Consider the following 14,370-nt stretch of genomic DNA (forward strand, 5'->3'; position numbering starts at 1 on the left):
CACATCTGGACACGCCAGTGAGTCCCTCCTAGGGCCATGAGGAGTCAAAGAAATAGTACCAATAAAAGCAGTAAAGAGTAGGCACACCTGCCAACAGGCTTTCATACTATACTTATGTGAAAATGAAGAATACTGGTCACTGCCTGTAATAAAGAGATTGATTGATTGGTTATGTGAAAATGAAGCATAATTTGTATGACAGTCACCATGGGAAGAAAGTGATTCTGTGCTTTCTGTCAGAGAGGACAGCCGCTTAACATTTCTGGATTCCAAGCAATGGGAGAGGTGAGGGAAGCACGATGGGACGTCCTCGCAAGGCAAGAGGCATGACAAGGAGCATCAGGGATCTTCTCCGAAAGACGGCCTGTTTTGCCTACGGAAGGGTCTTGTTCTTTATTCAGCTGCTGCAGAAGGAAGTTGTTTGTGGAAACAAGAGACCTGGCAAGAAGGAAACAATGAAGAGGAACCACCCTTGACTGAGCCCAGCATCTCTGAATGAGTTAGCTTTCTTGGACTTTCAAACCAACAAGAAAAGCTACTTCAAACAGGAGTTTCATTAGTTGCCAACCTGTAAGTCTCCAACTTGATATTTTCAATCACTGGACATGTGGCATAGGGACTAATCCTGACCCTAACCAGAGGGTTTAATTGTCCCATAACCCATGTCCCCCTATAAACCAGGTCACATTGCTCATGGCATTAGTTAATGGACAGGAGGGCATGGTTCAATCCTGTCTTGGGTTTGCAAACAGGTACTTGCAGCCAAACCAGGATTTTGCCTCTTGCGTTTTCCCTGCACAGCAGCCAAGGCAAGAAGAAATAAAAGGTGCTTTTTGTGAGCATCGGCAGAGCACAGGAGAAGTCGTGCCTGCTGCACTTGCTTACAAAAAGCAGCTTTCTTTCTCCCCTCCAAAAGGTGTCTATCACAAGCATCAGCAAAGGACAGGATCTGCTATCAATGCTCTTTTCTTCTTCCCCTCTACATCAAATTTGCAATCCCCATGCAAGAGCTTTTGACAGGTGGGAGGGACAACCTGCTTGTCAATTATGTGTCATGATAAAGATGGACTGTGACTCTTTCAACTAGTCACTTTTTCAGATTAGCCCACCTCACAGCGATGTTGTGATGACAAAAGTGTGGGGGGGCACCATGAATGCCATGTGAGCTACTTTTAGGAAGGAGGGATAAAAATTGAATGATAGCCCTATGTTCCCTCCCCTAAATGAAACTGCCAAACTTAATTTACCTTTGGCTCTCCTTCAGCAAACTGATGGTGTCCTGTTGCTTTTTAAGCTGCTTTAATTCAAAAGTTAAGATGTCCACCTGCGCATTCAGCTGCTCATTTCTACTTAACAACTCATCTAGGAGAAAAATATCAGCAGATGAGCAAACCTAGAGTTGTGCTTGATCAAAGGCATGGGAAAAGGTACAGAGCAAAGTGACCCATGGAACCCCACCTATTATTCTAACTATGATCATTTGAAGTCTTTCAAATGGCTTTTTGGGGTATCCATTTTATTCTGAATCTAGGTGCAGCAGAAGAACAGAGATAGTATGAAAACTGAACTGGAACATGCACCCCTTCAGAGACTTTGTTTTACCACCTGTATTGTAGACTTCAAATGTACTTTTGTATTGTTGAGATGCTGCTACTGCTGCTTAGTTTGTTGCAAACTGCCTTAAATTGTTATCAACACTTTTAACCTTTTTTTAAAAAACACCACTATTTTATTTATAGCCTGCCCTTCCTCCAATAAACTCATGTCCTCACTCCTCCTGCCCCCTATTTTATCCTTGTGATTGGCCCAAGGAGGTGCAGTAAACTTAATGGCTATCAGCAGGGTTCAAAATCTGGTTCAGCTCCTTTGTCACCCTGTCCATCCTTCTATGTCATCTTGCATCTCTCTGGCTTCACCCCAAGCCCCTCCCCCGTGGCTGGATGTTGTGGTATAAATCTGCCTTCCCCAGCTGAGAGGAAGTTCTCCCAGGCAAGCTCTGTAGCAATGGGCACTGGTAGTGGAAATGGCACAATGAAACATCCTATGGGGGACATTGTTTCTTTTACTGGGGCTGGGGCTTGTGCCTGTGATCTTCAATGCCAGCCTAAGTCTTGACTCGAGCAGGAGAGGTAGTCAATCTCTCATTCATCTGGAGCATGTAGAAACAGCAGTTAGGCTGACTGATTATGTGAAAGCCTCCCTCAACACAAGTGTAGAAAAGATATGAAAGTCCTAGCATTGACAAGTCCAGTCAGACATCCATCTGGTATTTAACCAGTGAACTTACCATAAGAGAGAGAATATATTCCGTGGGAGCTGGAACTGGAGGTGGCGGCGGCAGCAGCAGCACCTTCCACACCTCGTTCTTTGAAAGGTGGGCTCTGACTCTCTTCCACCTTCTGTTGGGGAGGGAAGGAAAGAGTTGGTAGGGTAGTTCAACAAGGGGGAAAGGCGACTCTGTTGGTCTGACATAAATATGTGGCCACACATGTGAGATCAAGAAGGTTTCTTCTTTAGGCTGGGTTAGAGATTTCTGAAGACAACACCATCCCGTCACCAATCAGCCCAGGACCTTCTAAATAAAGCAATGTTTGTTTTTTGGCATTCAGATGCAATGCATGTAATGAAACCGCAACATAAAACCCCCATGACTATGAAGAGAGTATAGAGGTTTTGAGAATACTGGGTTGCAAAGAAGGTGCTGTAAGGGCCTGTGTTTCCTGGGAGAGAAATCCAGAGGCTGTAGGGTACTGTTTATGAGAGTGTGTGGCCGTGGGAGGCTACCCAGATACCCAGAGGGAAGCTGTGCTGTGTGGGTTTTGCATCACATTCTGGTGTTTAAAGAAAAATACAAAGCGCTCAGGCCCAGTGTCAGATGGCAGGAGGCCCCAGTGTGTTGGGGGTCTGTGGACATTTCTTGTTCTGTAATTCGGAGGTGGCATAGCAGCCGAGGGGGCTGGCATGGAGGGTGGCAAGTGCTGGCGCAGACAGGCTGGGTCAGGGAGGGGACCTTCTGAGTCCATGGGGGCTCTCAGCCACTGCCTGACCACTGGCACATGGTGATCCACATAAGTCACAGGCTCTGGGCTGGATGGCTCCATAATTCAGAGCAGCAGCACGGACTTGCGCACATGGCTTATCAGATACCTGGACAGTAAGTTATCTTAATTATAAAACATTAAAGATTCTCTCATAAAACAGAACTAGGTTTGCTTCCACTTTACTGAGGAAGGAAGAGGGAAGCAATGGTGAACAGCACGTACCCTCCTAGCCTTGTCGATGGCACTGCTGCAGTTCTGCTGAGAATACTTTGGTTGTTCCCTGGGAAGCTGGCAACTGAACCCCGAGGAGCTAGGGCCTAGCACGGCTTTGCGGGCTGAGCAAACGTCCTGCTGTGAACGGGCAGCCGCCATCAAGTATGCAAGCAAATCGCGTGCTGGAGCTGCAGGACAATAAAAGCACAAACCAGATTAAAACATGGTAAGTGGGACCTGCAGCCAAATGTTGCAGTGTGGATATTGCTCCTGATCAGGGTTCCAGCCAACCAGCCCTGCCCTGTCTCAGGATAACCCCGTCAGCCCCACCCCACCCCATCTCTCCTGACCCTGTCCTTCACATTCTTTGGCTACTGCGCATACTCAGTCCCCAGTGACCTGCTTTGGATATTGTTGCTGTCGTTCCATTTGTGTTTTTTCCCCTTCTAAAGGTTTTCTGTACTATTGCAAATTTCAGGATCCCCAAAAATATGTTGGTATATCCTGGTTGCTCTGTAGCTTTCAGCTTTTAAAGTTAGCTTTAATTTAGTTTTAATTTTGTATTAATTGGTTTTAACTCGCCTTATCAATACTGTATTTTACAGAGTGGTGACCAGAGGACATAAGTCTGGATTTTATCTGCTTGGAGGTCTGGTTTTTCTTTTTAAAAGTACATTTTTATTAAAAGATTTTTAATGAGTAACAAAAGTACATTCAGTGTCTGTTTTCAAGTTGCAGAGTCCTTCATGCAGGGCAATTACATTATATTTTTAATGAATTCAGACTTGCCTGTAAAGGGAGTATTGCATAACACAGCGTTTTTCAGATAAGAGTGGCTGGTCATCTCATAACCATGAAGAGCTGCATTTTTCTGTGGAGTAAAGTATCTGGGTGGTGTGCTCTCTACCTATTACTGCTGTAATCTACATAGTGTTTACTTTAGGTAAGAAAGACATTGGGTGCTGTAACATCTTGCATGGATTTGCTTCGGGCAAAAAGAAAAATCAACAGAGCTGGTCTTGCCTAGAGATTAGTAACTAGGCTAGGAGTTGCTGAGTCATTAAAGATGAAAGAATCTGCCCTACAGTTAAATTTGAAATATTACTTTATTTACTCAAATCTAATGCTCACCTTTCTTTGGCCAAATTAAGGTGCACATTTTGCAAAAATTAAGGTGCACATTAGATTCAATGGCACATTTACATTTGCCAGCAAATACTTATTTTGGTTTCAAGGTTCTCAAAATTGAGGTGCCCATTAGATTTGATGGCACATTAGACTTAAGTAAATACAGTAAGAAAAATAAGCAGATCCATCTGATAGGAGGTATGATGGTCACAAGAATGCAAAAAAAGAGAGAAGATTAGAACAAGTTAAGCAGGCCAAACAAAGCCAAAATTTCCGTTTGATCCTACATGGTCCAATTTTGGCTACTATGCTGTTGGCACTCACCAGTCAAGTTCAGGGTTAGAGGTAGTAAAGACAAGAGGTGCTGAGCCTTTAGCTAGCCTGGGAGTTATCCTGTTTACCTAAAAGTGTTTACCCCAATGCCCAGGTGTATGTGACCTGGTTATCATTACTGTGTTGTGAGGGAAAGTCATTCTGCACATCCTCAGAGGTATTCTTCCTGTTTCAAAGGCCCCATGATCACAGCCTTGCATAGAATACAAGAATTGCATAGAATTCTTTGTGACCCCTGATGCAAATAGTCTGGTGATGTGCACAGCAAACAAGGACACTGAATATTGCCTGGTGACATGCTTGGCATGTGGTCTGCTTCCCTTCTCTGAAAAGAAGGGGGTGGTGGGAGTTTTAGGCACATAGCCTGAGCCTAGAACAGCATACCAAGGAAATCCTTATTGATAAAAAGGGAGCCAGAGCCATTCCAATAACGATCCACTAAATCCAGGAGTTGCTGCAGGACAGTGACAAGAAGACATGGTTTCTCAGTGCTGCTGACAATACTTGCTGTCTGGAGAGGGATATTGCTATGCTCTCTGGAGTGAAGCTACAAAACACATAAGTAACATTTGTCACATCTGGACATATGGAGGCATTCTGACAAACATCTAAAATTTATTTATGCACATTTAAAGAGGTGGATTAAAGTTCGAGGGTAGGAGAGAATTTCTGACAACTTGTTTCTCAAATAAATCATGCAATTTCTTGGTTTTTTCAGTTGTTTTTGTAGCTTAGAATTTTTATATTATTATTACTAAGTAATTAACACAACATAGACAACAAAGAGGCTGATACTGGTCTGCTCCTGGCCTAGCCCTCAGCCTTGCTAACTAGCTGTATGCCGTGCCTCATTGCCAATTTTTATCAAACTGGGTTTGTCCCGCCCCCAGTATTTATAACTGAAGTTTAGCTAATCTAGGCTCTCTCCTCAGTATATGAATCTGGTGTCTATCCTTTGCCACTGAGCTATGTCCTTGTTTGAAATCACAAGAGCAGGGCAAAGGTTCAATTCAGGATCAGCATCACTTTGACAGCCCATGATCCTGAGGATGAGGGAAAGGTACAACTGGAACCACTGTTTGACGTCCCTTTTGAAAGGCCTTATACCGTAATGAGGTATGTAAGAGTGGGGAACGGGATCCGGGGCTGGATGCCTAAGTCTCCCACTCCCAGGCCAACTCTGACAGGTTGGCAGAACTGCTCACTTGTCAATCACCTGATGTCATAATGTTGTCAGGTGACTGGTACCAGTCTAAGATCAAAGGAGGTTGCTGTAATGGCAGACCAGTGGTTGCAGTGATTACCTTTGATGATGCACTGTTCATGCCAACCAACTGACTGGCACTGGGAGCAAGCTTCTTGTTTAACATTCATTAACCACACACTTTTGAAAGAGTTGTTTTTCTAAAGTGGGTTTGTTGCACTAGGCTAGGGCAACAGAGTATTCTGACTCATTTTAGCTCCTCAAACCTAAAGTTCCAGTAAGAGTTTGAATATCTCTCACAAAATACTGAGAGTCTGGAAACACCCTGAGATACAATGGCAAGTTTATACTGTGCTGAAGAAATCAACTGCTGCAGAATGGGGCTGGGAGGAACAGATGAAAGGGCAAATGAATGTCACTCAGAACAATCTGAGGCATGCCCATAAATGTCTCACAGCCATGCTAAAGAACAGATACCACACATGCTTCATTAGGCAGCATACCACCCCATGATCCTTCCCCTGCTCCACAAAGAGGATCCAGAACAAAGCACTCACCTCCGTTACTGGCTCTTTAAAACAGTGCTTGGGGGTTACTGGAGTGTGCTGGCTGCTGGTATGCTTAAACTCCATTCTTGAAGGACTGAGAGATCGGCAGGCTGGCGGGTCTCGCCCTTTCCTGGATGTGGATGTTAAGGCTGTAGCCGATTGTGAATTCCCAAGAGACACCTCACTTAACAAAGAACGATGCTTCGACAGGAAATCTCCAAAGCTTGTAGAAGCTGAATTGAATAATGAAAGAAAGGAACTGTTTGGTTAGCAGATGGGAAAGAAAGGCTTACACTTGTCACAAGGCATCTTTAATTCCCAGCCATCTTGAAGGTGGGCTATTAGTCCAGTTCTATCCTCCACCAGCCCAAAAAGGGCCTGAATTATTTTCATAGCGGCTAAGCATCCAAGCACTGTAACAGAGCAAAGAATAACAGTGAAGACACCCTGTCTTCCCCACTCTTGATCTAAATGCATGATCTCTCCAGAGTTGATGTCTGAAAAAATAAATCCTGCAAGTCTGCAGGTCACTGTACACAGTACTGCTTCACTGATGCCCTTGGTGTCATAATTCCTCAGATAGTTTACACTTTTTTTAAGGTGTCAAAACAAATAGATAAATACTAATCCAGCATTTGTTTAAAAGGTAATTAGCTTACCCAAAGCACTGGGGACAAGGTAGCAAGTTAGGCTGTTGAGCCAAGTTCACTGGCATGCATGCCCATAATTTTATTTCTCACCCACTGTGAGCTCCTCTTTTCCATTTCCCCCCAAGACTGAAAGCAAGCGGCCATCAATTCTACACTTGTGGCCAACTCTCGAAAACAAATGAAACCAAAGTAAAATTTAGGCCAACCAAATTCCAAAAATTCTGGTAGCCATGCCCAAATTCTCCATGCTTTCTATGGTTCACAATCAGACCTGTGCAGGGGAGGGGGCAACCAAGTATACTTGCCCCGGGCCTCGGAGGGCTAAGCCGGCTGGGGCCCCCTGCTAGGACTTAACACTGTCATGCTAATAATTTTATTCTAACAAGACTCCCACTCCAGGTCTCAGACAAGCTGTGCACAGGCCTGTTCATCATGCAACTTTGGTGTAACAAAGTAGTCCTTCCAAATGCTCCTACAGGTAGAAAGAGTACACCATCACCCATGTGTGAAAATTCTTTGGAAGAGTGGGTTCAATCCAAGCATGTGTGGTGACAAGAGCTGTAAAATCATTTTCCAATGGAGAAGCTCAGGATACTTTTACCAATGGAGCATGGTAACGGGCTAAACACAGCAGAAACAGTTGTGAGGATCAACTTTGTTCTCTCTATTCATTTGTGCCCTGTTTTTCCGCCCTTTTGTGGGTATTTCTCCTAACTCCCAGATTTGAGTATCAGTCTCATAACTACATTCAGTTACGTACTCAATAGATAGAGGAACAAGAATCTTTGCTGTAATTATTAGTTTTCAAGAAAATGTACTTTATAAAGTTTGAGAATGGAATCAAATTGCTCCCCCATTCCTAGTCTCACTTTAGGCCTGCCTCTTTTAAGCTAAGTGGAAGAGATAGAGTAATGATCTTCTCTTCTACGGCTATTGACTATTGACAATACAGTGGCACCTTGGGTTACATATGCTTCAGGTAACAGACTCCACTAACCCAGAAATAGTACCTGGGGTTAAGAACTTTGCTTCAGGATGAGAACAGAAATCGTGCTCCGGCGGCGCGGCGGCAGCAGGAGGCCCCATTAGCTAAAGTGGTGCTTCAGGTTAAGAACAGTTTCAGGTTAAGAACGGACCTCTGGAACGAATTAAGTACTTAACCCGAGGTACCACTGTACACTGAATTCTGAAATTTAGGAGAAGGCCCATTGCTCAGTGTTTTTGCCTTCATGCCTCTTTCTTTGAAGCTGAAATTTGTGAACAGAAGCTGGCTGCTCATTATACTGTTGACCACCTGTATTTTGCAAAAGGAGAAGGCTAAGAAATATTATTAATAGTGGCAGAAAGTTGACATTTTGCGTCACCAGGAGAGAACCAAACAAAGATTTCCTCTCATTCAGAAAGGTTAGGAAAGACTGAAGAAGTTACATCTTGAAAACTAAGACAATAAAGCCGGCCTTTACCTGAGCTGAGCTTTAAGGGACTTGCATGGTCTGCATCCGCTTCTGAGTGCTGTCCCAGGAAATCTCCACATGAGGACCGGGCAGGAGCCAGGACTTCGTTAGCAAACTGTGAGGTGTAATTACAAACATCATCGGCTGCCGTCTTCTCATTCCTCTCATCATGAAGCCTCTTCACCAGCTCCCTGCGATTCGCAGAGGATGGGAGGTACAGGTGCTCATAACTCTCTGGCCTGAGGTTGGTCTTCCCTGCATCATCACTCAGACTCAGCCTCCTAGTTGGAGAAGCAGCCCGGCCAAGGTCAAGAATGTCCACTTTCCTATTTCCCATTTCTCTTTTTGCTGGACAGAGGAAGTCTAGAGATGAGCCTTCAGAAAAGGACACGTGAAACTTCCCCTTACCAGACACAGCTCTGCTTTTCATCTGGGAGGGCAGGGAAGTCTGTGCCTGCAGGGCAGTGGGAGACCGGAGTTTCTGTTCTGCAAGCAACAAGCAGAGGGAGGACATTACAATTCACTTGTTCATTCATTAAATATATTTTTATTCAACAAGAAGCACAGATGGCTCAAAAAAACCCCTCTATGTGGTTTACATAAATTCCTATCAGGAGTTGTTTCCATTTATCACAAGATAATCATAGTTAATAAACTTTGCTGGGAAGAAAGATGTGAATTTAGTCACACTTAAGATAAGGTTCCATTTATAAATTAAATTATGTGGGTTGACAGATGTTTATTTCATGCTCTGAGGCAAAGGCTGAGTGAGCCAAAAAACTGGAGCTCTAGTGGTTGAGAAGCATATTAGCAATATACCTGCCATTTATATTGATGGTTGCAAAAAGAAAACCCATCAATCACTCAAAACTTATCCTGTAAATTATATTTTTGTACCAAACTGAAAAACATCTCAATAAGTTGAAATAAATCCTTGTAAGAAACACCCATATCTTCAAATAGTCACGTTTTCATCTAGATTTAGGCCTAGTATTCAGAAAGAGCAGGTAGGTGGTAGGCCCATATTTGGACTGTTCCACGTGAGACTGCAAGTGGACACTTACATGATGGAATATGGGTCCCCATGGGGGGGGGGACCTCAGAGGTAGCAGCCTTCTTCACCTTGACATGCAAGGTGTGTTTTTTAACGTACTGATGAAATATTCAGGCTCAAGCAGCAGAATCTGGATAGATTTTACTACTTTCTGTCTGCTTTTTTGTGAGAACTGGCCTTAGAGAAACATCAGAATCAGGAGAGTCATCTGACCCCTAAAGGCTGAGAATGCACACAGATTTTTATGAGGTTGGAAAAGGAAAACACTCACCTCTGTCCAAACAGTTGTGACTCAGAAACTGTCTTGCATTTGCATTGTCTAGCTGGAAGATATTACAAAGTCAATATTCTGTCCAATAGCAAGAGTTACTCATTTGTTTCAGAAAAATCAGTCTTTTACCTTAACTTTTGGCATTGCTTTACCATATAAGAGTTTTAAGTATTTTGCATTTCAGTTGCTTTCTCCAGGCCTGGGGGTGGAAGCACATCTGGTTTTCATTTTGGCCCTCCCCCCCCCCCCACGAAATGTTTCTGAGTGTTTCAATTAAGAGGCCATAAATGGATCTAGGGGCAGAATTACCAGTAGGCATTTCAACAGGCAAGTGGTAGCAAACACTCATAAAACTAACCATCATGCCACTGTCCCTGGAAGCACCATGTGATATGAGGCGTAGGACAATGAACTGTCATATAGGCCTACTGTTTCTCTCCTTCTAGTCTGTGAACTAGCCTGGAGTTTACTGACTTCACTTAGTTGTACTGTATAACCCAAAATGTGAACACATGTTCTAGTCATTTAATGAACCGATACAAATGGGATGGACAAAAAGAGTAGGTTTGGCATTATCATGCTTTATGTATAAGAAAGGACATAAACAGGGGGATTGCCACAATTTTGAAAAGGAAAGGCCTCCCTCTCAATGCATATGACACCTAAAAACTTTCTACAGCTGACACTGATGCAACTGTACAGTTAGAGGACACAGAAGTTTAACATAGCAAAGCGCTGCCCAAAACAGCAGCAGAAGCCGCCTGCCTCTGTTTGACTTCATCAAGCCCACTTACCAGGATCTGGTCCTTGTTTCCTTTAGTTAATTTGCTGGTTGGCAACACAGAAACAGGCGATGTCTTTAGAAATGAGTCTCTCTCATCATGGCATGACATATGGCGAGGAGATGAATACTTTGTACCTGGTTTCGTTTCATAAGGAGAAATAATGATGAGCACCCACTGTTCGTTTGCAGAAGAATCAGAATGAAACACACCCACGTGTTCCAGACTGCTGAGGCCCATCCTTTTGTTTTGCTCTTACAGGAAGCTCCTCAGGGGGCATTTATCCATTTCCTTACCTTGGCAGCCCAGTGGGGCACTAAACCCATTTATAGCTCCCAGATATACCACTGAGCTCAGATGTACCATAAAATACCCCCAAAATAAATAACTGCAATACCTTCCTGAGTTAGAGAGAAAAAAATCAAGTATAATCTGGGGAGAGAGATAAATCTAAGTGGGGAATAGTGTCACAACTCTGCTGGCTTCAAAAATCTGCCAACCCAATTCCCCAAAACCAAGGGTTCTATCAAAGATCAGAACACCACCCCACAAATATAAGGTTTTGTTATTTAAAAAACCCCCACACAGTATTACAGTCAAAGGAATAAACAAAGAAAACATTGGTTCAAATTAGGGATGGATGGAACAGTCTTAATTATACCAGTTCATTTCCATGTTACATGTGTTGACCAGGAAATTAGTTTCATCCCATTTCTGTGAGGATTTTCTAGAATCCACATGAATGCAGGACTTCTTTAAAATGCTCACAAAATAGTCTGGGGGCTGTCTTCTCTCCCCACCTTTTTTTACAGGTTCTAGCTATCTGAAGTGGCTAATGCACACTGCTCCTCTGCCACACACATTTATAATCCTACCATAGTTCCTCCTGGGAGTGACAACATCACCCAGGGAGATTGTAGGGCAAACACATGGGGGCCTTTGTACCGTGTGTGTGTGTGTGTGTGTGTGTGTGTGTGTATCTTACTAGCTGTTAAAATAGTTGAAGGCGGGCCATATCATACACAATATGAGAAGATTTAAAATACCAGGGAGTAAGTTTGGGTGAGAAATCTAAATCCCTTCTCCCTGACCTTTAAACAGAATATAAATTGTGCAACACTGTAAGAAAAGCTTTCTGATAACCCCATCTGAAGACCCTAAATGCATTTGAAAGGATTTCTTTGAGAAGATGACATAAAGGGATTACCCACTTGAGGGTATCTTTGCTTCAAGGCATTGTAGCAATATACAGTTTTGCCCCTCAGGGAAAAGGGATGGTTAGGATCTGTGGTGAAACAAACACCAGCAAATTGCAGCCACACACATTTCCTCCTTAGGAAAGAAGGAGGGAAGGCAAGTCAAGAGTCTGAGTGAAATAAAGGTCAGATATGGAGTTTTAAAAAAGGTAAAGGGACCCCTGACCATTAGGTCCAGTCGTGACTGACTCTGGGGTTGCGGCGCTCATCTCGCTTTACTGGCCGAGGGAGCCGGCGTACAGCTTCCGGGTCATGTGGCCAGCATGACTAAGCCGCTTCTGGCGAACCAGAGCAGCGCACAGAAACGCCGTTTACCTTCCCGCCACCTATTTATCTACTTGCACTTTGACGTGCTTTCGAACTGCTAGGTTGGCAGGAGCAGAGACCGAGCAACGGGAGCTCACCCCACCGTGGGCATTCGAACCGCCGACCTCCTGATCGGCAAGTCCTAGGCTCTGTGGTTTAACCCACAGCGCCATCCGCGTCCCACTGGATATGGACTTACAGACTAGCTATAGAAAGGAGAGATCAAGTATGATCCACGCTTTAAAGCTCTTTGTCCAAGCACCATTTTTTTACTCCAGAGTTTTCCCTATGAAAACCTACTTTTGGCAATCCGTGAAAACCTGAATAGCCATTTGTTGCATGTCAGCTTTAAAGCATGTGTTTTCACAGGGAAAGCTGGGGGGCTAAAAGAAGACTGCCCAAACACTGAGCTTTAGAGCGCAGAACTGTGCCTAGAAAGAGGAAAGTGTGGACACACTCATAATTGCAAGAATGCCTTGTAAAGCTCAAAGCAGCCAATATCCAAGCATGTCTCATGGAGAGTCAGTCACTCATCAGAGCCCAACTGGATCAGGCCAGTGGCCCATCCAATCCAGCATTCTGTTTTCCACAGCAGCCTCCATGAAGAAGCAGGACATAGAGGCAAAAGCTCTCTTCTGTTGTGGCTTCTGGCAGAGGGGCATGCTGGGTCGGCAGAGTCAACAGTCAGGGACAATGGCAGCTTCCAGACCAGATACAAGGGCAGCACCACACAATGTACATGAGCACAATCAAATATTCAGGCTAAGCATATTGAGGTTTTCCAATCCCAGTGTGATTGTCTCATAAAACCTACCAGTACGTGTCCTGTTGCTCTCTGTATTCATACTGGATGTTGCAAAGCTCTCTTGGTCCAGCACTTCACTCCTCATTGTAATTTCCCTAGAGGTAAATTTAACAACAGCGATGTTAGAATTAAGGTAACCTTCATTATCAAGCACCTCCTTTCCCATCCAAAGTGTTACTTTTCAGCAGGCCACTTCCATACCTTGACTCGTCTTTTTCCAATGGGTCCTCTTTGCTCCTGAGGTTAAAATGCAGGTGGGCAGCTTTTCTCTCACGCTTCCTAATAGTTCTTTCATCTATGAAGAAAAAAAATGCAGGATCAATGACTGGCTTCAAAGAACGGTAGCAATCATGTGAAATCATAATGGTGCCATGTGATTGACAGATGGGCTACCCTACCAATCTGTTAGAATTAGCCTGCAGAGGTGGAGCCAGATAAAGATCTGGCCCACAGAGCCATAACAATTCTCCACTCCTGGACCAAAGTGTCAGAAATAAAGGGCAGCAGCAGCACTAGAAATTATGGAGGCAGACAGCCATTTTTCTGCCTGTAGGCTTGGTGTCATTTGTTTAGAATACTAATATCCCACTTTACAGCATCACATCAGCAATGAACCATGCCCAAGTTGGGTCTCTCATGTCTCCCTATGCTTTACACCTGGCATGTCCAAAGTCTGTTTCGGGGGCCTAATCCGGCCCGATGGTCAATTTAATCTGGCCCACGTGTCAGTATATGTCCTGGGTTAAAATCCTAAGAAAAGCTCACCAACTTCAATCCCCCAAAAAGCTCAAAAACTTTGGGGTTAAATCCTTTAAATAGCTCAAAACTTCAATCCTCCAAGCCTAAAAAAAAACTCACGAATGTTCACTTCATCAAATCTGGCCCTCTTTGAAAAAAAATTGGGCACCCCTGCTTTACACCCTACTGGCTCACAACACCAGAAAGTCATATTTCACCCAATCCTTGGAGTTGTGATCTTGCAAGTAAATACAGAAATCTCTAACAGGCCCCTCATAAACCCACCAATTCCAAGGAAGAAGGAAGAAGCATGGAATGAAGACTGTTTCTGTATATCTGACACACACACACACCTCCAAAATGCAGAAAGATTGCTGTAATGTGCTATTTTTTTTATTTTGATGTAACTATAAAACTATGTATGTTTTATGTTCTGTGCTCTGTGTCAGTCCTGATGAATTGAGTGTTGTTTTCCATCTAACGGCTAACTTCCAAATGTGAAATGTGCAAGTTGAACAGACATAGAGGTCTTTCCTACCGTACATGCAATGTTTAAGCAATAGTTAGCATAAACTAAGGTTTGTAAT

At 43.7% G+C, this 14,370-nt stretch overlaps 1 protein-coding gene across 5 annotated transcripts in view; it reads right to left on the reverse strand.

Moving 5' to 3' along the window:
* Positions 1-144: 144 nt before the first annotated feature.
* Positions 145-14,370, reverse strand: part of LRRC36 (leucine rich repeat containing 36) — a 23,585-nt gene continuing 9,359 nt past the window's right edge. For all 5 annotated transcript variants that reach the window (XM_081016899.1, XM_081016897.1, XM_081016900.1 and 2 more), the window contains 11 exons: positions 13,247-13,340; positions 13,055-13,140; positions 10,691-10,815; positions 9,897-9,948; positions 8,581-9,057; positions 6,477-6,700; positions 5,100-5,262; positions 3,264-3,442; positions 2,288-2,399; positions 1,248-1,362; positions 145-438 (listed from right to left, as the gene is read on the reverse strand). In XM_081016899.1, the coding sequence (XP_080873025.1) occupies positions 237-438; positions 1,248-1,362; positions 2,288-2,399; positions 3,264-3,442; positions 5,100-5,262; positions 6,477-6,700; positions 8,581-9,057; positions 9,897-9,948; positions 10,691-10,815; positions 13,055-13,130 (1,725 nt within the window). In that variant the 5' untranslated portion in view covers positions 13,131-13,140; positions 13,247-13,340 and the 3' untranslated portion in view covers positions 145-236. The remainder of the gene's footprint in view (positions 439-1,247; positions 1,363-2,287; positions 2,400-3,263; positions 3,443-5,099; positions 5,263-6,476; positions 6,701-8,580; positions 9,058-9,896; positions 9,949-10,690; positions 10,816-13,054; positions 13,141-13,246; positions 13,341-14,370) is intronic.

The sequence above is a fragment of the Podarcis pityusensis genome (genome assembly GCF_964106645.2).
Source record: "Podarcis pityusensis genome assembly, chromosome: 8".
Taxonomy (NCBI): domain Eukaryota; kingdom Metazoa; phylum Chordata; class Lepidosauria; order Squamata; family Lacertidae; genus Podarcis; species Podarcis pityusensis.